We start from the raw sequence: 25,956 nt of genomic DNA, 5'->3' as shown, positions 1-25,956 counted from the left end.
GGATGTGCCCCATAGGGACCCATAGGGTGTGACCCATTGGGACCCATAGGGTGTGACCCATTGAGTTGTAGGACGTGACCCATAGGGACCCATAGGGTGTGACCCATGGGGACCCCCCACCCCACAAAGCAGAGCCTCACCCCACAGCCCCGTCCATACAGCCCCATTTATTCCCCATAGAGCAGCACTGTCAGCCCCACACCGTGACCCCCATAAGGGCAGGGGGCAGCAGTGCCCACAGGAGGGGGGCGATGTGTGGGGCAGCCCCACGGGCGTAGAACTGCGCCACGGCCACGTTGGGGTTCCCGTCGATGGGGTCGAACCACATCTGGATGCAGCGGCCGCTGCCGCGGTGCCACGTGGTGTATTGGTATGAATGGGACCAGAGCAGCTCACACAGCGCTGCGGGGGTCGGGAACACGAACTGGAACTGCTGGCACATGGAGCCACGGGGACATTGGTTGGTGCCTGCGGGGATTGGGGTCAGGGGGGTTAATGGGGTGTGGGGGTCTATGGGGTCAGGGGTGGGGTTATAGTAGGGTTAGGGCGTTAATGGGGTGTGGGTGTCTATGGGGTCAGGGTTAGGGGTAGGTTAGGGTTAGGGTATGGTTAGGGTCAGGGTCAGGGTTAGGGTTAGGGGGAGTTTAATGGGGTGTGGATGTCTATGGGGTCAGGGGGGTTAATGGGGTGTGGGGGTCTGTGGGGTCAGGGGGTTAATGGGGTGTGGGGGTCTATGGGGTCAGGGGGGTTAATGGGGTGTGGGGGTCTATGGGGTCAGGATGGGGTTAATGGGGTGTGGGGGTCTGTGGGGTCAGGGGGGTTAATGGGGTTAATGGGGTCTGTGGGGTCATGGGGGTTAATGGGGTGTGGGGGTCTATGGGGTCAGGGGGGTTAATGGGGTTAATGGGGTCTGTGGGGTCAGGGGGTTAATGGAGTGTGGGGGTCTGTGGGGTCAGGATGGGGTTAATGGGGTGTGGGGGTCTGTGGGGTCAGGGGGGTTAATGGGGTGTGGGGGTCTGTGGGGTCAGGATGGGGTTAATGGGGTGTGGGGGTCTGTGGGGTCATGGTGGGTTAATGGGGTGTGGGGGTCTATGGGGTCAGGGGAGGTTAATGGGGTGTGGGGGTCTGTGGGGTCAGGGGTTTAATGGGGTGTGGGGGTCTGTGGGGTCAGGGGGTTAATGGGGTGTGGGGGTCTGTGGGGTCAGGATGGGGTTAATGGGGTGTGGGGGTCTATGGGGTCAGGGTCAGGGTTATAGTAGGGTTAGGGGGGTAATGGGGTGTGGAGGTCTGTGGGGTCAGGGCTAGGGTTGGGGTTAGGTTTATTAGGGTTAGGAGTTAGGGTTGGGGGGTTAATGGGGTGTGGGTGTCTATGGGGTCAGGGTTAGGGTTATAGTGGGGTTAGGGGGGGTTTAATGGGGTGTGGGTGTCTATGGGGTCAGGGGTAGGGTTACAGTAGGGTTAGGGGGTTAATGGGGTGTGGGTGTCTATGGGGTCAGGGTTAGGGGGGGGTTAAAGGGGTGTGGGTGTCTATGGGGTCAGGGTTAGGGGGGGGTTAAAGGGGTGTGGGTGTCTATGGGGTCAGGGTTAGGGTTAGGGGTAGGTTAGGGTTAGGGTATGGTTAGGGTCAGGGTTAGGGTTAGGGTTAGGGGGAGTTTAATGGGGTGTGGATGTCTATGGGGTCAGGGGGGTTAATGGGGTGTGGGGGTCTGTGGGGTCAGGATGGGGTTAATGGGGTGTGGGGGTCTGTGGGGTCAGGGGGTTAATGGGGTGTGGGGGTCTGTGGGGTCAGGATAGGGGTAATGGGGTGTGGGGGTCTGTGGGGTCAGGGTTAGGGTTGGGGTTAGGGGTAGGGTTAGGGTTATAGTAGGGTTAGGGGGTTAATTGGGTGTGGGTGTCTATGGGGTCAGGGTTAGGGTTATAGTAGGGTTACGGGGTTAATGGGGTGTGGACGTCTATGGGATCAGGGTTAAGGTTAGGGTTGTTGGGGTTAGGGTTAGGGTTAGTGTTAGGGTTAAGGTTATAGTAGGGTTAGCATTAGGGTTAGGGGGGGTTTAATGGGGTATGGACAGCTATGGGGTCAGGGCTGGAGTTAGGGTAGGGGTAGGGCACTTCTGGCACATGGAGCCATGGGGACATTGGTTGGTGCCTGCGGGTTAGTGGGGTTAGGGGGGGTTAATGGGGTGTGGGTGTCTATGGGGTCAGGGGTAGGGTTATAGTAGGGTTAGGGTTAGGGTTAGAGGGTTAATGGGGTGTGGATGTCTATGGGGTCAGGGGTGGGGTAGGGTTAGGGTTATAGTAGGGTTAGGGTTAGGGTTAGGGGGTTAATGGGGTGTGGATGTCTATGGGGTCAGGGTTAGGGTTAGGGGGCTTTAATGAGGTGTGGATGTCTATGGGGTCAGGGGTGGGGTAGGGTTAGGGTTATAGTAGGGTTAGGGTTAAGATTAAGGAGATTTAATGGGGTATGGATGTCTATGGGGTGAGGGTTAGGGTAGAGGTAGGGTTAGGATAGGGTTAGAGTTAGGGGGATTTAATGGGGTATGGATGTCTATGGGGTCAGGGTTAGGGTTAGGGGTTGGTTAGGGTCAGGGTCAGGGTTACGGGGAGTTTATTGGGGTGTGGACGTCTATGGGATGAGGGTTGGGGTTAGTGTAGGGTTAGGGCACTTCTGGCACATGGAGCCACGGGGACATTGGTTGGTGCCTGCGGGTTAGTGGGGTCCGGGGGTTAATGGGGTGTGGGGGTCTATGGGGTCAGGGGTTGGGTAGGGGTAGGGTTAGGGTTATAGTAGGGTTAGGGTTAGGGGGCTTAGTGGGGTGTGGACGTCTATGGGGTCAGGGTTAGGGTTATAGTAGGGTTAGGGTTAGGGGGCTTAGTGGGGTGTGGACGTCTATGGGGTCAGGGTTAGGGTTATAGTAGGGTTAGGGGGGGTTTAATGGGGTGTGGGTGTCTATGGGGTCAGGGGTAGGGTTAGGGTAGGGTTAGGGTTGAGGTTAGAGGGGGTTAATGGGGTGTGGATGTCTATGGGGTCAGGGTTAGGGTTAGGGGTAGGTTAGGGTTAGGGTATGGTTAGGGTCAGGGTCAGGGTTACGGGGAGTTTAATGGGGTGTGGACGTCTATGGGATGAGGTTTGGGGTTTGGGTAGGGGTAGGGGTAGGGCACTTCTGGCACATGGAGCCACGGGGACATTGGTTGGTGCCTGCGGGTATTGGGGTCAGGGGGTTAATGGGGTGTGGGGGTCTGTGGGGTCAGGGGGGTTAATGGGGTGTGGGGGTCTGTGGGGTCAGGGGGGTTAATGGGGTGTGGGGGTCTGTGGGGTCAGGATGGGGGTAATGGGGTGTGGGGGTCTATGGGGTCAGGGTTAGGGTTGGGGTTGGGGGGGTTTAATGGGGTGTGGGTGTCTATGGGGTCAGGGTTAGGGTTATAGTAGGGTCAGGGGGTTAATGGGGTGTGGGTGTCTATGGGGTCAGGGTTAGGGTATGGTGAGGGTAGGGGTAGGGTCAGGGTTAGGGTAGGGTTAGGGTTAGGGTTATAGTAGGGTTAGGGTTAGGGTTGAGGTTAGGGTTAGGGGTTAGGGTTAGGGTTAGGGTTAGGGTTGGGTTTAGGGTTAGGGTTGGTACCTATTAGGGTTAAGGTCAGGTTTAGGGTTAGGGTTAGGGTTAGGGGGGTTTAATGGGGTATGGACAGCTATGGGGTGAGGGTTGGGGTTAGGGTAGGGTTAGAGTTAGGGTTAGGGTTAGGGTTAAGGTTCTGGCTAGGGTTAGGGTTGGGTTTAGGTTTGGATTTAGGGTTAGGGTAGGGTTAGGTTTAGGGGTTGGTACCTGTGGTTAGGGTTAGGGTTATTAGGGTTAGGGGTATTAGGGTTAGGGTTAGGGATAGGGTTATTAGGGTTATTAGGGTTATTAGAGTTATTAGGGTTTAGGGTTAGGGTTAGGGTAGGGTTAGGGTTAGGGTAGGGTTAGGGTTAGGGTTAGGGTTAGGGTTAGGGTTATTATGGTTGGGGTTATTAGGGTTATTAGGGTTATTAGTGTTTTAGGGCTATTTACCAGTTGTCCAGTTCCAGCCCTTGTGCCAGTTGACCTTACACGTCGCGCTGTCCTTACAGTCCTCCCACCATTGCTCACAATCCTCTTTGCACAGTGGCACGTTTCGGATCCTCTCTCGTCTCCAGCTCGAGTCCGTCTGTGGGGCGGGAGGTTTTGGGGCGGAACGACCCCAAATGGGTCCGTGTCTATGGGGTGGGGGGGATCCATCCTACAGCCCAACCCAAAGGCCACCCTACAACCCTAAAGTCACACCCTAAAACACCAACGTCCTACCCCAAATCCCACCCCAAAGCCCACCCTCCATCCCTACTGACCCCATACCTTGCTCACCCCATATCCCAGTCCCCGTAGCTCGCCCGATAGAAACCCCTTCCCCCTATTCCTACCCCCAAAGACCCCTATCCCCACCCTCAACCCCAAAGCCCACCTACCCAAATCCCACAGCCCAACCCCACCCCAAATCCTACCCCAAAGCCCATTCAACCCAACTCCCACCCCAAAGCCCACCCTATAACCCTACTCACCCCAATCCTCACTCACCCCATACCCCATTCCCCATAACACACTCCATAGCGCCCCCTACCCCCCAAATCCCACTCGCCAAAGCCCCCTCACACCATCCTTAACCCCAAAGCCCACCTACCCAAATCCCACTCCCCAAAGCCACCCCAAATCCCACTCCTCAACCCTACTCACCCCAAACCTCACTCACCCCACACCCAAGCCCCCATAGCTCACTCCATAGAGCCCCCTACCCCAAGTCCCACTCTCCAAAGCCACCCCAACTCCCACCCCAACTCCCACCCCAACTCCCACCCCAAATCCCACCCCTCAACCCTACTGACCCCATACCTTGCTCACCCCATATCCCAGTCCCCATAGCTCACTCCGTAGAGCCCCCTCCCCCAAATCCTACATCTCAAAGCCCCCTATTCCTATTCTCATCTCAAAAGCCCCCCTACCCAAATCCCACTCTTCAAAGCCCACCCCACAGCCCACCCTTCAACCCTACTGACACCAGATCCCACTCACCCCATCCCCTATCCCCCATATCCCACTCATAGCGCCCCCTACCCCCCATATCCCCCCATATCCCCCCATATACCCCCCATATCCCCCCATATACCCCCCTATACCCCCATATACCCCCATATCCCCCCATATCCCCCCCATATCCCCCCCATATACCCCCATATCCCCCATATTCATCCCCCTCCCCTCACCTGGTCTATCCACGGCCCCAGGTTGGGTGAGCACTCATAGCCCACCCTACCCCCATATACCCCCCATATCCCCCCATACCCCCCCATATCCCCCCCATATACCCCATATATCCCCCATATACCCCCCATATCCCCCCATATCCCCCCATATACCCCCCATATCCCCCATATCCCCCCATATACCCCCATATCCCCCCATATCCCCCCCATATTCCCCCCATATACCCCCATATCCCCCCATATCCCCCCATATTCATCCCCCTCCCCTCACCTGGTCTATCCAGGGCCCCAGGTTAGGTGAGCACTCATAGCCCTCCCTACCCCCCTATACCCCCCATATCCCCCCATATCCCCCCATATACCCCCATTACCCCCCATATCCCCCCATATCCCCCCATATCCCCCCCATATCCCCCCATATCCCCCCATATACCCCCCATATACCCCCATATCCCCCCATATACCCCCCATATACCCCCATATCCCCCCATATACCCACCCTATCCCCCATATCCCCCCCATATCCCCCCATATACCCCCCATATCCCCCCATATCCCCTATATCCCCCCATATCCCCCCATATCCCCCCCATATCCCTCCATATCCCCCCATATCCCCCCCATATCCCCCAATATCCCCCCATATACCCCCCATATACCCCCATATGCCCCCATATACCACCCATATCCCACATATGAAGCACCCTCCCCACTCCTGGTCTATCCATGGCCCCAGGTTGGGGGAGCACTCATAGCCCTCCCTACCCCCCCTATACCCCATATCCCCCCCATATCCCCCATACCCCCCATATCCCCCCATATCCCCCATATCCCCCCATATATCCCCCATATACCCCCCATATCCCCCCATATACCCCCCATATCCCCCCATATCCCCCCATATCCCCCATATCCCCCCATATACCCCACATATCCCCCCATATACCCCCCATATCCCCCCTATACCCCCCATATACCCCCCATATCCCCCATATATCCCCCATATCCCCCCTGAATCCCCCCCATATCCCCCCATATCCCCCCATATCCCCCATATCCCCCCATATCCCCCCATATCCCCCATATCCCCCATATACCCCCCATCTCCCCCCATATCCCCCCATGTACCCCCCATATCCCCCCATATCCCCCCATATACCCCCCATATATCCCCCCATATCCCCCCATACCCCCATATCCCCCCATATCCCACATATACCCCCCCATATCCCCCCATATCCCCCCATATACCCCCCATCTCCCCCCATATACCCCCCATATCCCCCCCATATGACTCCTCCTCCCCTCACCTGGTCTATCCACGGCCCCAGGTTAGGTGAGCACTCATAGCCCACCCTACCCCCCATATACCCCCCATATACCCCCCATATACCCCCAAATCCCCCCATATACCCCCCATATCCCCCAATAACCCCCAATAACCCCCCATATGCCCCCATATCCCCCCATATCCCCCCATATATCCCCCATATACCCCCCATATCCCCCCATATACCCCCCATATCCCCCCATATCCCCCCATATCCTTCAATATACCCCCCATATACCCCCCATATACCCCCCATATCCCCCCATATCCATCCCCCTCCCCTCACCTGGTCAATCCATGGCCCCAGGTTGGGGGGAGCACTCATAGCCCACCCTATCCCCCATATACCCCCCATATCCCCCATATCCCCCATCTCCCCCCATATACCCCCCCATATCCCCCCATATCCCCCCATATCCCCCCAATATCCTCCCCATATCCCCCCATATACCCCCATATTCCCCCATATCCCCCCATATACCCCCCATATCCCCCCCATATCCCCCCATATACCCCCCATATCCCCCCATATCCCCCCATATCCCCCATATCCACCCATATACCCCCATATACCCCCATACCCCCCCATATCCCCCCATATACCCCCATATCCCCCCCATATGACTCCCCCTCCCCTCACCTGGTCAATCCACGGCCCCAGGTTGGGTGAGCACTCATAGCCCACCCTACCCCCCATATCCCCCCATATACCCCCCATATCCCCCCATACCCCCCCATATCCCCCCCATATCCCCCCCATATACCCCCATATCCCCCCATATCCCCCCATATTCCCCCCATATACCCCCCATATACCCCCAAATCCCCCCATATACCCCCATATCCCCCCATATCCCCCCATATCCATCCCCCTCCCCTCACCTGGTCTATCCAGGGCCCCAGGTTGGGTGAGCACTCATACAGACAGGTATCCTGGATGAAGTGCCTCTTGCAGCGCGGCGCCATGGCCCCGCAATGGTCCCAGTTGAAGTTGTACAGGTACGACTGGTCTCTATGCGCCTCCATGCTGGTGTTGGCCGTGCAGCACGCGTTGTCCTTCCATAGGGAACACTGCGGGGGGATGGGGGGATATGGGGGGACGGGGGCACCATGGGGTGGGGGCACCCATGGGTGGTATGGGGGGATATGGGGACAGTATGGGGTGGGGGCACCCAAGGGTGGCAGGGAAGGGATATGGGGACACTGTAGGGTGGTGGCATTGTGGGGTGATGGCACCCAAGGGTGGTATGGGGGGGATATGGGGACATTATGGGGTGGGGGCACCCAATGGGTATGGGGACTGTATGGGGTAGTGGCACCCAAGGGGGGTATGGAAGGCATATGGGGACATTATGGGTTGGTGGCATCATGGGGTGATGGCACCCAAAGGTGACACATTGGGGGTATGGGGACAGTATGGGGTCGTGGCACCCAAGGGTGGCATGGAAGGGATATGGGGACACCATGGGGTGGGGGCACCCAATGGATATGGAGACAGTATAGGGTTGGTGGCACCCAAGGGTGCCATGGAAGGGATATGGGGACATTATGGGGTGGGGGCATCATGGGGTGGTGGCACCCAAGGGTGGTATGGGGGGGATATGGGGACAGTATGGGGTGGTGGCACCCAATGGGTATGGGGACTTTATGGGGTGGTGGCACCCAAGGGGGGTATGGAAGGGATATGGGGACATTATGGGGTGGTGGTACCCAGAGGTGGGGGCACCCAAGGGTGGCATGGAAAGGATATGGGGACATTATGGGCTGGGGGCACCCAATGGGTATGGGGACAGTATGGGGTGGTGGCACCCAAGGGTGACATGGAAGAGATATGGGAACATTATGGGTTGGTGGCATCATGGGGTGGTGGCACCCAAGGGTGACACAATGGGGGTATGGTGACGTTATGGGGTGGTGGCACCCAAGGGGGTATGGAAGGGATATGGGGACATTATGGGGTGGGGGCAACCAATGGGTATGGGGACTGTATGGGGTTGTGGCACTCAAGGGTGGCATGGAAGGGATATGGGGACACTGTAGGGTGGTGGCATTGTGGGGTGATGGCACCCAAGGGTGGTATGGGGGGGATATGGGGACATTATGGGGTGGGGGCACCCAATGGGTATGGGGACAGTATGGGGTGGGGGCACCCAATGGGTATGGGGACAGTATGGGGTTGGGGGCACCCAAGGGTGGCATAGAAGGGATATGAGGACATTATGGGGTGGTGTCATGGGGTGATGACACCCAAGGGTGACACAATGAGGGTATGGGGACGTTATGGGGTGGGGGCACCCAAGGGTGGCATGGAAGGGACATGGGGACACCATGGGGTGGGGGCACCCAATGGGTATGGGGACATTATGGGGTGGTGGCGCCCAAAGGTGGCATGGAAGGGATATGGGGACATTATGGGGTGGTGGCATCATGGGGTGAGGGCACCCAAGGGTGACACAATGGGGATATGGGGACAGTATGGAGTTGGTGGCACCCAAGGGTGGCATGGAGGGGATATGGGGACACTGTAGGGTGGTGGCATTGTGGGGTGATGGCACCCAAGGGTGGTATGGGGGAGATATAGGGACAACATGGGGTAGTGGCACCCAATGGGTATGGGGACAGTATGGGGTGGTGGCACCCAAGGGTGGCATGAAAGGGATATGGGGACATTATGGGGTGGTGGCATCATGGGGTGGGGGCACCCAAGGGTGCTATGGGGGGGATATGGGGACATTATGGGGTAGTGGCACCCAATGGGTATGGGGACAGTATGGGGTGGTGGCACCCAAGGGTGGCATGAAAGGGATATGGGGACATTATGGGGTGGTGGTATCATGGGGTGAGGGCACCCAAGGGTGACACAATGGAGGTATGGGGACGTTATGGGGTTGGTGGCACCCAAGGGGGGTATAGAAGGTATATGGGGACACCATGGGGTGGGGGCACCCAATGGGTATGGGGACAGTATTGGGTGGTGGCACCCAAAGGTGACGCAATGGGGTTGTGGGGACATTATGGGGTTGGTGGCACCCAAAGGTGGCATGGAAGGGATATGGGGACATTATGGGGTGGGGACTGTATGGGGTAGTGGCACCCAAGGGTGGCATGAGGGTATATGGGGGCATTATGGGGTGGTCGCATCATGGGGTGATGGCACCCAAGGGTGCTATGGGGGGGATATGGGGACATTATGGGGTAGTGGCACCCAATGGGTATGGGGACAGTATGGGGTGGTGGCACCCAAGGGTGGCATGGAGGGGATATGGGGACACCATAGGGTTGGGGTATCATGGGGTGGGGGCACCCAATGGGTATGGGGACAGTATGGGGTAGTGGCTCCCAAGGGGGGTATGGAAGGGATATGGGGACATTATGGGTTGGTGGCACCCAAGGGTGGCATAGAAGGGATATGGGGACATTATGGGTTGGTGGCACCCAAGGGTGGCATAGAAGGGATATGGGGCCCCCATGTGGTGGCAGCCCCCAGCATTGTCAGCCCCCATTGGTGGCACAGGGGGGATGTGGGGACCCCTGGTGTTGGTGTCCCCCATGGGTGCCCTGTGGGGCCGCACTCACCTGCCCATACAGTGACCCTTCGGGGCCGGGTTTGCTCTTGTGGTGCTGGGCGTCCATACAGACATTGAGCAGCGAGTCCTGGGCCCAGCCCGGAGCCAGCAGCGCCAGCAGCACCCATAGGGCCAACATGGGGACGGGAACCAACGGGGGGGGGCAACAGGGAGAGGGTTGGAACCGACGGCACCGGGACCACGTGCTGGGGGCAAAGTAACAGGGGAGGAGGAGACATGGGGTGAATGGGGACAATGGGGTCAATGGGGGCAGATGGGGACAAATGGGAAACAATAGGGGCCAATAGGGAACAATAGGGACAATAGGGAACAATAGGGACAATAGGGAACAATAGGGGCCAATAGGGAACAATAGGGACAATAGGGAACAATAGGGGCCAATAGGGAACAATAGGGACAATAGGGAACAATAGGGGCCAATAGGGAACAATAGGGGCCAATAGGGATAAAGGGGGGTTAATGGGGGCAGGTGGGGACAAATGGGGATCAATGGGGGCAAATGGGGACCTATAGGGGCCAATAGGGGCCAATAGGGACAAAGGGGGGTCAGTGGGGGCAGATGGGGATCAATGGGGGCAAATGGGGGCAAATGGGGACCAATAGGGGACAATAGGGACCAATAGGGACCAAGGGAGACAATGGGGGCAGATGGGGACAAATGGGGAACAATAGGGGCCAATAGGGGCCAATGGGGACCAATGGAGGTCAAGGGGGGAAAAGGGGACAAATGGGGACCAATAGGGACAAATGGGGACTAAATGGGGACCAATAGGGGACAATAGGGAACAATAGGGAACAATAGGGACCAATAGGGGCCAATGGGGACCAATAGGGACAAAGGGAGACAATGGGGGCAGATTGTGACAAATGGGGAACAATAGGGACAAATGGGGACCAATAGGGGCCAATAGGGAACAATAGGGACAAATAGGGGACAATGGGGGCAAATAGGGACCAATAGGGGCCAATAGGGAACAATAGGGATAAATAGGGAACAATAGGGACAATAGGGAACAATAGGGGCCAATAGGGACCAATAGGGACCAATAGGGGACAATAGGGACAAAGGGAGACAATGGGGGCAGATGGGGACAAATGGGGAACAATAGGGACAAATGGGGACCAATAGGGGCCAATAGGGGCCAATAGGGATAAAGGGGGGTCAATGGGGGCAGATGGGGACAAATGGGGACCAATAGGGGCCAATAGGGACCAATGGAGACCAATGGAGGTCAAGGGGGGAAAAGGGGACAAATGGGGACCAATGGGGACAAATGGGGACTAAATGGCGACCAATAGGGGACAATAGGGACAAAGGGGGGTCAATGGGGGTGTGTGGGGGTAAATGGGGATGGGGACAAATGGGGATCAATGGGGATAAATAGGGATCAATGGGGGCAATAGGGACCAATAGGGACCAATGGGGGTCAATGGGGACCAATAGGGACAAAGGGGAGTCAATGGGGGCAAATGGGGACAAATGGGGACCAATGGAGATCAATGGGGACCAATAGGGACCAATAGGGGCCAATGGGGGCCAATGGGGACCAATAGGGACAAAGGGGTTCAATGGGGGCAGATGGGAATCAATGGGGGCCAATGGGGACCAATGGGGATGAATAGAGGCCTATAGGGACCAATAGGGGCCAATAGGGACAAAGGGGGGTCAATGGGGGCGGATGGGGTGTGAGGGGGTAAATGGGGATGGGGACAAGTAGGGATCAATGGGGGCAAATGGGGACAAATGGGGACTAAATGGGGACCAATAGGGGACAATGGGGGCAAATGGGGACCAATGGGGACCAATAGGGGCCAATAGGGACAAAGGGGGGATCAATGGGGGCAGATGGGGTGTGTGGGGGTAGATGGGGGTGGGGACAAATGGGGGCCAATGGGGCCCAATAGGGCCAGCAATGCTCACCCTCCTGTGGTGCCTGTCAGCAACCCTTGCCCGTGGGTCACAGATCAATGTGGGCACGTGGGGCACAACGTGTCCTACCCCTCCCAACCCCCCCCCACAACCCAGAGCTCAACCCCAAAGGTTGGGGGGCACCAAGACCCCCCTATTGACCCCATAGACCCCCAGCCGTCCATGGGGGGTGGGGGGGCGGTTTGGGGTGGGGGTCACCTATACATGGGGGGGCTCCAAATGCCCTGGGGGGGGCAGATACCCCCAATGGGGTCAGAGTGCCCCTATAGGGGGGGGTGGGGGGGCAGATACCCCCTATGGGGGTCCCAGCTGACCCTGGTGGGTTGGGGGGGGGTCAGATACCCCAACAGAGGGGTCACCTATACATGGGGGGGCTCCAAATGCCCTGGGGGGGGGCAGATACCATCCAGATACCCCCAATGGGGTCACAGTGCCCCTATAGGGGGGGGTGGGGGGGCAGATACCCCCCTATGGGGGTCCCAAATGCCCCTGGTGGGTTGGGGGGGGGGTCAGATACCCCTACACAGGGGTCACCTATACAAGGGGGGGCTCCTAATGCCCTGGGGGGGGGCAGATACCATCCAGATACCCCCAATGGGGTCAGGGTGCCCCCATGGGGGGGGGGGGGGGGGGGTAGATACCCCCCTATTGACCCCATAGACACCCAGCTGCCCCTGGGGGGTGGGCGGGGGGGCTTAGATACCCCAACACATGGGTCACCTATACAAGGGGGGGCTCCAAATGCCCTGGGGGGGGGGGCAGATACCCCCAATGAGGTCAGGGTGCCCCTATAGGGACACACTGACCCCAGTGGGGCCCTAAATACCCCTGGGGGGGGACAGATAACCCCCCCGTGGCTCTCGGCGCACTCAGCTGTCAATCAACGCTTGGCCACGCCCCCGCCTTGATCACGCACCAATCACAGCCACGCGTCGCTCAGTGGGCGTGGCCTCAACTAGACCCACCCCCTTCCTCTTCCTTGCCCCAGCTCTGCGCATGCGCAGTTCCGTAGCTCCGCACCCCCCCTCCTCTCCGCAGTAGTACTTCCGGTGGGTCAGTTTGTACTTCCGGGGTGGTCAGTTTATACTTCCGGGGGTCAGTTTGTACTTCCGGGTCGCCCGCTGCGGCGGTGCCTGGTGGCCGCCATGTTTACTCTGTTCCCTTCGCTCCTTCCTCGCCTGACCGAACCGCTGTGGTTCAACTTGGACCGGCCGAGCGTGGACGAGACGGAACTGCAGCAGCAGGAGCAGCAGCACCAGGCCTGGGTACGGGAACGGGGGGCGGGGGGACGCCTTGGGGGTTGTGGGGGTTCAATGCAGGGCTGTGTAGGCCTCAAAGAAAGGCTCAGTAGGCCTCAAAGCCAGGCTATGTAGGCCGCAACGCAGGACTCAATAGGCCGCAACATAGAGCTCAGTAGGCCTCAGTGAAGGGCTGTGTAGGCCTCAAAGAACGGCTCAGTAGGTCTCAACGCAAGGCTTTGTAGGCCTCAACACAGGGCTCAGTAGGCCTCAATGCAAGGCTGTGTAGGCCTCAATGCAGGGCTCAGTAGGCCTCAACTCAAGGCTCCATAGGCCTTAATGCAGGGCTCTGTAGGCCTCAACGCAGGGCTGTGTAGGCCGCAACATAGGGCTCAGTAGGCCTCAGTGCAGGGCTCCATAGGCTGCAACACAGGGCTCAGTAGGCCGCAATGCAAGGCTTTGTGGGCCTCAACGCAGGGCTGTGTAGACCTTAACACAGGGCTCCGTAGGCCTCAATGCAGGCCTGTGCAGGCCTCAACTCAAGGCTCAGTAGGCCTCAAAGGAAGGCTCTGTAGGCCGCAATGCAGGGCACCATAGGCCTCAATGCAAGGCTCAGTAGGCCTCAACTCAAGGCTCTGTAGGCTGCAACACAGGTCTCAGAAGGCCTCAACGCAGGGCACCATAGGCCTCAATGCTGGGCTCCATAGACTGCAATGCAGGGCTCAATAGACCTCAACACAAGGCTGTGGAGGCATCAATGCAGGGTTCAGTAGGCCTCAACTCAAGGCTTTGTAGGCCTCAGCGCAGGGTTCAGTAGGCCTCGATGCAAGGCTTGGTAGGCTTTAACGCAAGGCTTGTAGGCCTCAACACAAGGTTGCGTAGGCCTCAACGCAAGGTGCATTAGGCCTCAATGCAGGGCTCAGTAGGCCTCAACACAAGGCTCTCTAGGCCGCAACATAGGGCTCAATAGGCCTCAATGCAGGGCTCTGTAGGCTGCAATGCAGGGCTGTATAGGCCTCAACACAAGGTTGCATAGGCCTCAATGCAAGGCTGTGTAGGCCTCAACACAAGGCTCTGTAGGCCTCAACACAGGTTTTAGTAGGCCTCAGTGCAGGGCTCAGTAGGTCTCAATGAAGGGCTCTGCAGGCCTCATTGCAGAGCTCTCTAGGCCGCAACATAGGGCTCAATAGGCCTCAACGCAAGGTTGCGTAGGCCTCAACACAAGGTGCGTTAGGCATCAATGCAAGGCCTCAACACAAGGCTTTGTAGGCCTCAATGCAAGGCGCAGTAGGCCTCAACACAGGGTTCCGTAGGCCTCAACACAAGGCTGTGTAGGCCTCAATGCAAGGCTGTGTAGGCCTCAACACAAGGCTCAGTAGACCTCAACACAGGGTGCAGTAGGCCTCAAAGCAAGGCTTTGTAGGCCTCAACACAAGCTTCCATAGGCCTCAACTCAAGGCTGTGTAGGCATCAATGCAGGGCTCAGTAGTCCTCAATGCAAGGCTGTGTAGGCATCAACTCAAGGCTTTGTAGGCCTCAGTGCAAGGCTCAGTAGGCCTCAACGCAGGGCTCTGTAGGCCTCAACGCAAGGTGCATTAGGCCTCAATGCAGGGCTGTGTAGGCCTCAACACAAGGCTCAGTAGGCCTCAATGCAAGGCTCAGTAGGCCACAATGCAGGGCTCCATAGGCCACAATGCAGGGCTGTGTAGGCCTCAACTCAAGGCTCCGTAGGCCTCAGCCTCAGTGCTCAGCAAAGGGAAACTCAGCCCCCCCCAATCGTCCTTGGGGGCAGAGATGTGTTAATTGAGGCCTTTGTTAATTAAGAGCTGTGTTAATTAAGGCCTGTGTTAATTGAGGCCTGTGTTAATTAAGGCCTGTACTAATTGAGGGCAGTGTTAATTAAGGCCTGTGCTAATTGAGCTGCACCACCTCCCCATGAGCAAGGAGTTCCTTGGGGGCACTTCTGGCCTCCCCGTTCCTCAGCCCCATGTCCCCTCATGGCTGTGTCCTCTCTGCCCCGTCCCCAAGGGCTGACAATCCCCCCCATCCCCCTCACGCTCCTCCCTGGCCCCACTGACCCCCCTTTTCTCCCCCCTTTTCTCCCCCCTTTTCTCCCCCCTTTTCTCCCCCCTTTTCTCCCCCGTTTTCTCCCCCCTTTTCTCCCCCCTTTTCTCCCCCCTTTTCTCCCCCCTTTTCTCCCTCCTCCCCAGCTCCAAAGCATCGCCGAGAAGGACAACAACCTGGTGCCCATTGGGAAGCCGGCTTCAGAGGTGGGTGATCACACTATGGGATGCCTGGCACCCAACCCGGCCCTGTCCCCATTGAGGGAGTGGGAGAACGAAGGGTATATGGGGCAGCATATGGGTATATGGGGCAGCACGTGGCTGTGTGGGGATGGGGGCTTGTGGGGCTGCTTCCCCTGGCCCTAATGGGGGATCATGGGGGCTGCATCCCTTGGCCCTAATGGGGGATCATGGGGCCATGTCCCTTGGCCCTAATGGGGGATCATGGGGGCCATGTCCCTTGGCCCTAATGGGGGATCATGGGGACCATGTCCCTTGGCCCTAATGGGGGATCATGGGGCCATGTCCCTTGGCCCTAATGGGGGATCATGGGGCCATGTCCCTTAGCCCTAATGGGGGATCATGGGGCCATGTCCCTTGGCCCTAATGGGGGATCATGGGGCCATGTCCCTTGGCCCTAATGGGGGATCATGGGGGCCATGTCCCTTGGCCCTAATGGGGGATCATGGGGACCATGTCCCTTGGCCCTAATGGGGGATCATGGGGCCATGTCCCTTGGCCCTAATGGGGGATCATGGGGGCCATGTCCCTTAGCCCTAATGGGGGATCATGGGGCCATGTCCCTTGGCCCTAATGGGGGATCATGGGGCCATGTCCCTTGGCCCTAATGGGGGATCATGGGGGCCGTGTCCCTTGGCCCTAATGGGGGATCATGGGGGCCATGTCCCTTGGTCCTAATGGGGGATCATGGGGGCTGCATCCCTTGGCCCTAATGGGGGATCATGGGGCCATGTCCCCTGGCCCTAATGGGGGATCATGGGGGCCATGTCCCTTGGCCCTAATGGGGGATCATGGGGCCATGTCCCCTGGCCCTAATGGGGGATCATGGGGCCATGTCCCTTGGCCCTAATGGGGGATCATGGGGCCATGTCCCTTGGCCCTAATGGGGGATCATGGGGGCTGTATCCCTTGGCCCTAATGGGGGATCATGGGGCCATGTCCCTTGGCCCTAATGGGGTCGGAGCTGTGGGTGGCTGTGGCTGTGGTGCTGTAATGGGACGCGTCGTGCCCCATTGTGACCCCCCCAGCACTATGACGAGGAGGAGGAAGAGGACGATGAGGACGACGAAGACAGCGAAGAGGACTCGGAGGACGACGAGGACATGCAGGATATGGATGAGATGAACGACTACAACGAGTCTCCTGACGACGGGGAGATCAACGAGGTAACGGCTGGGCTGGGTCCCTGCCCCATATCAACCCCACAACCACACAATAGGTTGGGTGGGGAGGGACCCCAAAACCCACCCGGCCCCTTTGTGGGCACCACGGCTGAGTGCAATGGGGTTTTTATGGGGCTGAGAATGTCCAACGTTGTCGTTTCCAGGTGGATATGGAGGGGGCAGAGCAGGACCAGGACCAGTGGATGATCTGATCCCAGCAGGACGGGAACCAGAGTTAAGTGAGATGGGGATGGAGCCCCCATGGCTCTGACTGGGACCAGAGAACAGCACCCACAATGGGCTCAGCACCCCACAATGGGCTCAGCACCCCACAATGGACACAGCACCCCACAATGGACACAGCACCCCACAATGGGCTCAGCACCCCACAATGGGCTCAGCACCCCACAATGGGCCCAGCACCCCACAATGGGATCAGCACCCCACAATGGGTATAGGACCCCACAATGGGCTCAGCACCCCACAATGGACACAGCACCCCACAATGGGCTCAGCACCCCACAATGGGTATAGGACCCCACAATGGGCTCAGCACCCCACAATGGACACAGCACCCCACAATGGGATCAGCACCCCACAATGGACACAACACGGAGCTGCTCAGTGGGGTTGTAACGCTGGGTGGTGCCAATGGGGTCACATCACACGTGGGGGCAGCGTGGGGACCCAACGGGGATGGGGCAGCTTTCCTAATAAACCCCATTTTGTAGGATGTGGGCCCTAAATCTGAATGGAATCACCTGCCTGTGCTTGGGTGGGCAAAGGGTTCGGGGTACAGCTCTGCCTGCAGCCCCCCCTCACCCCATAGACACAAAGCAGCCCCCCTTCACCCCATAGTCCCCCCCACCCCATAGCCACAAAGCACAGCAGCCCCCCTTCACCCCATAGACACAAAGCACAGCAGCCCCCCCTCACCCCATAGACACAAAGCACAGCAGACCCCCCTCACCCCATAGACACAAAGCAGCCCCCCTTCACCCCATAGTCCCCCCCACCCCATAGACACAAAGCACAGCAGCCCCCCCTCACCCCATAGTCCCCCCCACCCCATAGCCACAAAGCACAGCAGCCCCCCCTCACCCCATAGTCCCCCCCACCCCGTAGCCCCCCCTCACCCCATAGCCACAAAGCACAGCAGCCCCCCTCACCCCATAGACCCCCCTCACCCCATAGCCACAAAGCACAGCAGCCCCCCCTCACCCCATAGACCCCCCTCACCCCATAGCCACAAAGCACAGCAGCCCCCCCTCACCTCATAGTCCCCCCTCACCCTATAGCCACAGAGCACAGTCCCCCCTCACCCCATAGCCACAGAGCACAGCAGCCTCCCCTCACCCCATAGACACAAAGCAGCCCCCCCTCACCCCATAGCCACAAAGCACAGCAGACTCCCCTCACCCCATAGCCACAAAGCACAGCCCCCCTCACCCCATAGACCCCCTCACCCCATAGCCACAAAGCACAGCAGACCCCCCTCACCCTATACCCCCCCTCACCCCATAGCCACAAAGCACATCAGCCCCCCCCTCACCCCATAGCCACAAAGCATAGCCCCCCTCACCCCATAGACCCCCTCACCCCATAGCCACAAAGCACAGCAGACCCCCCTCACCCTATACCCCCCTTCACCCCATAGCCACAAAGCACAGCAGCCCCCCCTCACCCCATAGACCCCCTCACCCCATAGGCACAAAGCACAGCAGCCCCCCTCACCCCATAGACCCCCTCACCCCATAGGCACAAAGCACAGCAGCCCCACGTTCCCTTTGTGTTTTAATGGCTGGGTTGTGATCTGTCCCATCTCACCGTGCCCCGACGTAGCAGAGCTCAGCGATGCCGTCGGGGATGGCCCTGCAATACTCCAGGCTGGCCCTGTGCACCCTGCACCGATACTTGCCGCACGTCTTGGCGTATTGCAAGAAATGCGGCGCGCCGGGGAACACCACGTTATCAGCCAGCACCGTGGCCTTATCAGCCAGCAGCCCATGCTCCTCCAGCAGCCTCAGGTCCCTCAGGTAGCTCCTCTTCCAATGGTCCATGAACACAAAGTCGAAGCCGTGCTGCGCCTTCAGCTGCGGGATCACCTCATCAGTGGGGCCCACGATCAGCTCTACCTGCATTAAAACACCCTCAGTTCTCCAGCTTTGGACCGGTACCGTGTTACCAGCCCTTCAAAACCACCTCAACCCTCCAGCTTTGGACCAGCACCGCGTTTCCAGCCCCACAATCAGCTCTATGTGCATTAAACCACCCTTAGTTCTCCAGCTTTGGACCGGTACCGCGTTTCCAGCCCTTCAAAACCACCCCCAACCCTCCAGCTTTGGACCAGCACTGTGTTTCCAGCCCCACAATCAGCTCTACCTGCATTAAACCACCTCAACCCTCCAGCTTTAGATCAGCACCGCATTTCCAGCCCTTCAACTCACCATCTGGGGGGGCCGTGTGGCCTATTGGGGGGCTGTGTTACCTATTAGGGACTTGTGGGGCCTATTAGGGGGCTGTGGGGCCTATTAGAGGTTTGTGGGGCCTGTTTAGGGGCTGTGGGGCCTATTGGGGGGCCATGTTACCTATTAGGGGCTATGTGTGGCCTATTAAGGCTGTGTGTGGCCTATTAGGGGCTGTGGGGCCTATTAGGGGGTTGTGTGGCCTATTAGGGGCTATGTGTGGCCTATTAGGGGACTGTGTGGCCTATTAGGGGGCTGTGGGGCCTATTAGAGGTTTGTGGGGCCTATTAGGGGCTGTGGGGCCTATCAGGGGGCTGTGTAGCCTATCAGGGGGCTGTGTTACCTATTAGGGGGCTGTGTTACCTATTAGGGAGCTGTGTTACCTATTAGGGGCTGTGTTACCTATTAGGGGGCTGTGTGACCTATTAGACAACCAAGGGATCTAGGAAGAGAGTTTGGCTGAAATCCTGAGTGTATTAAAGCTAAATTTGGTTCAGACTGACAGTCGTGTGTTGGGACACATTTTGACCCCTGGGCATCTCTCCAGTGCTGTCCATCACAATAAACCACCCTCAGCTCCAGCTTTGGATCGGCACCGTGTTACCCACCCTTCAAAACCACCTCAACCCTCCAGCTTTGGATCAGCACCATGTTACCAGCCCTTCAAAACCACCTCAACCCTCCAGCTTTGGACCAGCACCGCGTTTCCAGCCCCACAATCAGCTCTACCTGCATTAAAACACCCTCAGTTCTTCAGCTTTTGACCGGCACCGCGTTACCAGCCCTTCAAAACCACGCTCAACCCTCCAGCTTTATATCAGCACCATGTTACCAGCCCTTCAAACCACCTCAACCCTCCAGCTTTGGATCAGCACCGCGTTACCAGCCCCACGATCAGCTCTATCTGCATTAAACCACCCTTAGTTCTCCAGCTTTTGACCGGCACCGCGTTTCCAGCCCTTCAAACCACGCTCAACCCTCCAGCTTTATATCAGCACCGCGTTTCCAGCCCTTCAAACCACCTCAACCCTCCAGCTTTATATCAGTACCGTGTTTCCAGCCCTTCAAACCACGCTCAACCCTCCAGCTTTATATCAGCGCCGTGTTACCAGCCCTTCAAACCACCCTCAACCCTCCAGCTTTATACCAGCGCCGTGTTTCCAGCCCTTCAAACCACCCTCAACCCTCCAGCTTTATATCAGCACCGTGTTTCCAGCCCTTCAAACCACCTCAACCCTCCAGCTTTATATCAGCGCCGCGTTTCCAGCCGTTCAACTCACCGTCTGCTCATCGAATCCCGCCAGCCGAATCACCTTCTCGGCCACGGCCGCGTGCTGTGGGTTGGGTTCCACGGTGCAGAGGTGAGCGCCGCCCGGCAGCGCCGCAGCCATCAGCACGGTGCCGTACCCGCAGTACGTGCCCAATTCCAGCACGGAACGAGGTGCCCGCTCACAAAGCAGCCGCTCCACGATCTTCCCTATGGGGCCAGAGGGTCCTCAGTGCCCTGCTGGGCTTTGGGGTGGGGGCAGGAGGGTGGGGGGGACCCTATGGGCATCGGGGCACGGTGCCGGGGCTGGGCTGGTAATGCCAAGGGTTTGGTAAGGATGTGGGGCTGGGATGGCCATGGATGGGCCAACTGTGTTATGGATGTGCCAGCTGTTATGGATGTACCAGCTGTTGTGGCTGTGCCAGCTGTTATGGATGTACCAGCTGTTGTGGCTGTGCCAGCTGTGTTATGGGTGTACCAGCTGTTGTGGATGTACCAGCTGTTGTGGCTGTGCTAGCTGTGTTATGGATGTACCAGCTGTTGTGGCTGTGCCAGCTGTGCTATGGATGTGCCAGCTGTTATGGCTGTGCCAGCTGTTGTGGATGTACCAGCTGTTATGGCTGTGCCAGCTGTTATGGATGTACCAGCTGTTATGGATGTGCCAGCTGTTATGGCTGTGCCAGCTGTTATGGATGTACCAGCTGTTATGGATGTGCCAATGGGGCCATTGTCTTGCTGGGAGTGTCGTGGCCATGCCAAGATTGCCGTTGCTGTGCCAGCAGTGCCGTGTGTGTGCCAAGGGTGCCATGGCTGTGCCAAAGATGCTGCAGCCAAACCAATGGTGCCATGGCCGTGCCAACACTGCCCTGGCCATACCAATGATGACAAAGATACTACAGCCATACCAACATTGCTATGGCCATGCCAATGGTACCATGGCCATGCCAAAAGTCCCCTGGCCATACCAATGTTGCCATGGCTGTGCCAAGGATACGGCAGCCATACCAATGGTGCTATGGCCATACCAATGGTGTCATGGTCATACCAATGGTGTCATGGCCATACCAACGGTGTCATGGCCATGTCAATGGTGTCATGGCCATACCAATGGTGTCATGGCCATACCAATGGTGTCATGGCCATACCAATGGTGCCATGGCCATGTCAATGGTGCCATGGCCATACCAATGGTGCCATGGCCATACCACTGGTGCCATGGCCATGTCAATGGTGTCATGGTCATACCAATGGTGCCATGGCCATACCACTGGTGCCATGGCCATGTCAATGGTGTCATGGTCATACCAATGGTGCCATGGCCATACCACTGGTGCCATGGCCATGTCAATGGTGCCATGGCCATGTCAATGTTGCCATGGCCGTACCAATGGTGCCATGGCCATACCAACATTGCTATGGCCATACCAATGGTGCCATGGCTGTGCTACACAGCTGTGCCCATGTTGCTGTGCCCATAGCAGTGGTGCCATAGCCATTCTGGTGGCTCCATGGCTGTGCCATGATGAAGTCGCCCTGCTACCATTGCCATCCCCAGGCTGGTAGTGTCACAGCCACACCAACAGTGCCACAGCCATTCTAATGGTGTCATGGCCACACCAATGTTGCCATGGCCATACCAATGGTGCCATGGCCATGTCAATGGTGTCATGGCCATGCCAATGGTGTCATGGCCATGTCAATGGTGCCATGGCCATACCAATGGTGTCATGGCCATACCAGTAGTGCCACGGCCATACCAATGGTGCCATGGCCATACCAATAGTGCCACGGCCATACCAATAGTGCCATGGCCATACCAATGGTGCCATGGCCATGTCAATGGTGCCATGGCCATGTCAATGATGTCATGGCCATGCCAACGGTGTCATGGCCATACCAATGGTGCCATGGCCATGCCAACGGTGTCATGGCCTTACCAATGGTGCCATGGCCATGTCAATGGTGTCATGGCCATACCAATGGTGCCATGGCCATACCAACATTGCTATGGCCATACCAATGGTGCCATGGCCATACCAATGGTGTCATGGCCATACCAATGGTGCCATGGCCATACCAACATTGCCTTGCCATACCAATGGTGCCATGGCTGTGTTAGCAATGGCACAGCTGTGCCCATGTTGCTGTGCCCATGCCAATGGTGCCATAGCCATTCCGGTGGCTCCATGGCTGTGCCATGATAAAGCAGCCCTGCTACCATTGCCATCCCCAGGCTGGTATTCCACATTCACACCACCAGCCGTGCCAGGAGCCCCCTGCGGCCCTGCTGACCTTTGAGGGGTCCCACGCAGCTGAGGTGCTCGCAGTTGTAGCTCCACTGGTCGAAGGTGAGCAGGATGTGCTGGGGGTCCCCGGGGATGGCGTGGCTCAGCACGTATTGGAAGGCGCGTTGTTCGCGGGGGACCCCGGTCAGTCTGTCCTGCAGCCAAGGCAGCAGCGCGGCGCGGTACAGCAGCACCAGGTAGTGGCGGTACCGGATCAGCAGAGTGATGAGGAAGGGGAGGAAGGCCAGAGCGATGGCGGGGGACACCATGGTAAACCCTATTGGACCCCGGAGCCCCCACCCCAAAGCTCAGCACAAACCTTGGGAGGTTCCTGCCTCTGGGTTGTGCTCAGTGTGTCCCGAGGGCCCCAGCTCAGCTCTGCTCCGTGCTCAATTATTGATGGTGACACCGAAGGAACGGCCTGAGCCGGATCCGGTTACTGGGTTGTTTTATGGGGTGGGGGAGGGACTCACATGGGGGTGGGGGTGGGGGAGAGAGAGGGTAGGGAGTCAGATGGGAGGGGGTGGAGGAGGAATGGGGTAGAGAGAAGGATGGGGTGGGATGGGGGAAGGGATACAGATGGGATGGGGCTGGAGTAGAGATGGGGTAGAGATGGGAATGGGGTGGGGTGGCATTGGAGTAGAGGTGGAATAGAGATAGGGATAGGATGGGGTGGATGTGGGGTAGAGGTGGGGTAGATATAAGAATGGGGATGGGGTGGGGATGGTGTAGTGATGGGGATGGAGTAGATATGGGGTGGGGATAAGGATGGGGCTGGGATGGGGGTAGGGTGGGATGGGGATAGGGTAGGGATTCAGATGGGGTGGGGATGGGGGAGGAATGGGGTAGTGTTGGGGTTGGATGGGGATGGAACAGGGATGGGATAGAGATGGGGTAGAGATAAGGATGGGGCTGGGGGTTGGGGATGGAGTTGAGATGGGGTAGAGATGGGAATGGGGTGGGATGGGGATGGAGGAGAGATAGGGATAGGATGGGGTGGATACAGATGGTTTAGAGATAGGAATGGGGATGGGGTGGGATGGGGATGGAGTAGATATGGGGTGGGGATAAGGATGGGGATGGGATGGGGATGGGATGGGGTAGGAATGGGATGGGGGTGGGATGGGATGGGGTAGGGATTCAGATGGGATGGGGATGGGGGAGGAATGGGGTGGTGTTGGGGTGGGATGGGGTAGAGATAAGGGTGGGGATGGGGGTTGGGGATGGAGTCGAGGTGGGGTAAAGATAAGGATGGAGATGGGGTAGAGCTAGGAATGGAGTGGGATAGAGATGGGGTAGGGATGTGGGTGGGATGGGGATGGGATGGAGATGGAGTAGAGATAGGGATAGAATGGGGTGGATGTGGGGTAGAGATGGGGTGGAGATAAGGATGGGGATGGGATGGGAGTAGTGATACAGATGGGATGGGGATGGAGTGGGGATGGGGGGAGGAACGGGGTGGGGTTGGGGTGGGATGGGGCTGGAGTAGCGATGAGGTAGAGATGGGGTGGAGATTATTGGGATGGGATGGGGCAGGGATGGGATAGAGATGGGGGTGGGGAGGGAGTTGAGATGGGGTAGAGATGGGAATGGGGTGGAGATGGAGTAGAGATAGGGATAGGATGGGGTGGATATGGGATAGGGATGGGGTAGGGATTCAGATGGGATGAGGATGGAGTAGAGATGGGGTGATAAGGATGGGGATAGGGTGGGATAGGGTAGGGATTTAGATGGGATGGGGATGGGGGAGGAACAGGGTAATATTGGGGTGGGATGGGGCTGGAGTAGGGATGGGATGGAGATGGGGTAGAGATAGTGATAGGATGGGGTGGATATGGGATAGAGATGGGGTAGAGATAAGGATGGGGGTGGGGTGGGGATGGAGTAGATACGGGGTGGGGATAAGGATGGGGATGGGGCGGGGATGGGATGGGATGGGGCAGGAACGGGATGGGGGTAGGGTAGGAGAGGGTAGGGATTCAGATGGGATGGGGATGGGGGGAGGAACGGGGTGGTGTTGGGGTGGGATGGGGTAGAGATAAGGGTGGGGATGGGGGTTGGGGATGGAGTTGAGGTGGGGTAGAGATAAGGATGGAGATGGGGATAGAGGTGGGGATGGGGATGGGATGGAGATGGAGTAGAGATAGGGATGGGATGGGGTGGATGTGGGATAGAGATGGGGTGGAGATGGGAATGGGGTGGGGTGGGGATGGGATAGAGATGGGGTGGGGATGGGATGGGGTGGGGATGGGATGGGATAGAGATGGGATTGGGATGGGGTTGGGATGGGATGGGGTGGGGATGGGATAGGGATTCAGATGGGATGGGGGAAGAAATGGGGGAGTGTTGGGGGGGGATGGGCTAGAGATAAGGATGGGGATGAAGATAAGGACAGGGATGGGATGGGGTCGATATGGGATAGAGATGGGGGAGAGATAAGGATGGGGGTGGGGTGGGATGGGGATGGGGTAGATACGGGGTGGGGATGGGATGGGAATGGGATGGGATGGAGATAAGGATGGAGATAAGGATAGTGATAAGGATGGGATGGAGATAAGGATGGAGATAAGGATGGAGATAAGGATAGTGATAAGGATGGGATGGAGATAAGGATAGTGATAAGGATAGTGATAAGGATGGGATGGAGATAAGGATAGTGATAAGGATAGTGATAAGGGTGGGATGGAGATAAGGATAGTGATAAGGATAGTGATAAGGATGGGATGGAGATAAGGATAGTGATAAGGATGGGATGGAGATAAGGATAGTGATAAGGATGGGATGGAGATAAGGATGGAGATAATGATAGTGATAAGGATGGGATGGAGATAAGGATGGAGATAAGGATGGAGATAAGGATAGTGATAAGGATGGGATGGAGATAAGGATGGAGATAAGGATGGAGATAAGGATAGTGATAAGGGTGGGATGGAGTTGAGATGGGACAGAGATAAGGAGACAGAGCTGCTCGCTGATTGGTTCCCTATCACGTGACCGCGCCTCCTTGCGGCTCGGTAGAGCAGCGAGCGGAGGGCGGCGTTCTTCTCTTCCTATTGGCTCGCCCCCGTCACGTGACGAAAGGGGGAAAGACCGGAAGCGGAAGCGGCTGTGAGCGGGGTGTG

General features: G+C 57.8%; 3 protein-coding genes across 7 annotated transcripts; 1 reads left to right on the top strand and 2 right to left on the bottom strand.

Annotated features, from left to right (window-relative positions):
• Nucleotides 1-148: 148 nt before the first annotated feature.
• LOC146762909 (folate receptor alpha-like) lies at nt 149-12,130 on the bottom strand. 2 transcript variants are annotated; one of them, XM_085536580.1, is made up of 5 exons: nt 12,105-12,130; nt 10,173-10,368; nt 7,479-7,667; nt 4,044-4,179; nt 149-468 (listed from the first exon to the last, which is right to left on the bottom strand). In XM_085536580.1, the coding sequence occupies exons 2-5, from the start codon at nt 10,299-10,301 to the stop codon at nt 191-193; spliced, it is 732 nt and encodes a 243-aa protein (XP_085392706.1). In that variant the 5' UTR covers nt 10,302-10,368; nt 12,105-12,130; the 3' UTR covers nt 149-190. The 2 variants fall into 2 exon arrangements, with proteins under 2 accessions (XP_085392706.1, XP_085392707.1); XM_085536581.1 differs by lacking the exon at nt 149-468 and adding an exon at nt 3,099-3,196.
• A 1,094-nt stretch (nt 12,131-13,224) lies between these two features.
• ANAPC15 (anaphase promoting complex subunit 15) lies at nt 13,225-19,786 on the top strand. 2 transcript variants are annotated; one of them, XM_085536578.1, is made up of 4 exons: nt 13,225-13,378; nt 15,562-15,621; nt 16,683-16,820; nt 16,982-19,786. In XM_085536578.1, exons 1-4 carry the CDS (start codon nt 13,259-13,261, stop codon nt 17,027-17,029), a joined length of 366 nt encoding a protein of 121 aa, XP_085392704.1. In that variant the 5' UTR covers nt 13,225-13,258; the 3' UTR covers nt 17,030-19,786. The 2 variants fall into 2 exon arrangements, with proteins under 2 accessions (XP_085392704.1, XP_085392705.1); XM_085536579.1 differs by having other exon boundaries at nt 15,562-15,695.
• Nucleotides 18,599-25,946, bottom strand: TOMT (transmembrane O-methyltransferase). 3 transcript variants are annotated; one of them, XM_085536568.1, is made up of 4 exons: nt 23,154-25,946; nt 22,842-22,989; nt 20,563-20,759; nt 18,599-18,952 (listed from the first exon to the last, which is right to left on the bottom strand). In XM_085536568.1, exons 3-4 carry the CDS (start codon nt 20,671-20,673, stop codon nt 18,641-18,643), a joined length of 423 nt encoding a protein of 140 aa, XP_085392694.1. In that variant the 5' UTR covers nt 20,674-20,759; nt 22,842-22,989; nt 23,154-25,946; the 3' UTR covers nt 18,599-18,640. The 3 variants fall into 3 exon arrangements, with proteins under 3 accessions (XP_085392694.1, XP_085392695.1, XP_015708000.2); XM_085536569.1 differs by having other exon boundaries at nt 22,842-22,984; nt 23,154-24,464; XM_015852514.3 differs by having other exon boundaries at nt 22,842-24,464.
• Between the last annotated feature and the right edge of the window lie 10 nt (nt 25,947-25,956).

The sequence above is a fragment of the Coturnix japonica genome, chromosome 1 (assembly GCF_054131305.1).
Source record: "Coturnix japonica strain WE chromosome 1, WE-NBRP24, whole genome shotgun sequence".
Taxonomy (NCBI): Eukaryota; Metazoa; Chordata; class Aves; order Galliformes; family Phasianidae; genus Coturnix; species Coturnix japonica.
This window is presented reverse-complemented; position numbering and strand designations above follow the sequence as displayed.

What these genes read in the sequence shown, in the direction of transcription:
- ANAPC15 (XM_085536578.1), top strand. Translation starts at nt 13,259, where the DNA reads ATGTTTACTCTGTTCCCTTCGCTCCTTCCTCGCCTGACCGAACCGCTG. An exon ending in AGCAGCAGCACCAGGCCTGG is followed by an intron (nt 13,379 to 15,561) that starts GTACGGGAACGG and finishes CCTCCTCCCCAG; the next exon opens with CTCCAAAGCATCGCCGAGAA. An exon ending in TTGGGAAGCCGGCTTCAGAG is followed by an intron (nt 15,622 to 16,682) that starts GTGGGTGATCAC and finishes TGACCCCCCCAG; the next exon opens with CACTATGACGAGGAGGAGGA.
- TOMT (XM_015852514.3), bottom strand. Translation starts at nt 23,103, where the DNA reads ATGGTGTCCCCCGCCATCGCTCTGGCCTTCCTCCCCTTCCTCATCACT. An exon ending in CTGCGTGGGACCCCTCAAAG is followed by an intron (nt 20,760 to 22,841) that starts GTCAGCAGGGCC and finishes CTGGCCCCATAG; the next exon opens with GGAAGATCGTGGAGCGGCTG. An exon ending in CGGGATTCGATGAGCAGACG is followed by an intron (nt 18,953 to 20,562) that starts GTGAGTTGAACG and finishes GTTTTAATGCAG; the next exon opens with GTAGAGCTGATCGTGGGCCC.
- LOC146762909 (XM_085536580.1), bottom strand. Translation starts at nt 10,301, where the DNA reads ATGTTGGCCCTATGGGTGCTGCTGGCGCTGCTGGCTCCGGGCTGGGCC. An exon ending in AAGGGTCACTGTATGGGCAG is followed by an intron (nt 7,668 to 10,172) that starts GTGAGTGCGGCC and finishes ATCCCCCCGCAG; the next exon opens with TGTTCCCTATGGAAGGACAA. An exon ending in GGGCTGGAACTGGACAACTG is followed by an intron (nt 469 to 4,043) that starts GTAAATAGCCCT and finishes CAATCCCCGCAG; the next exon opens with GCACCAACCAATGTCCCCGT.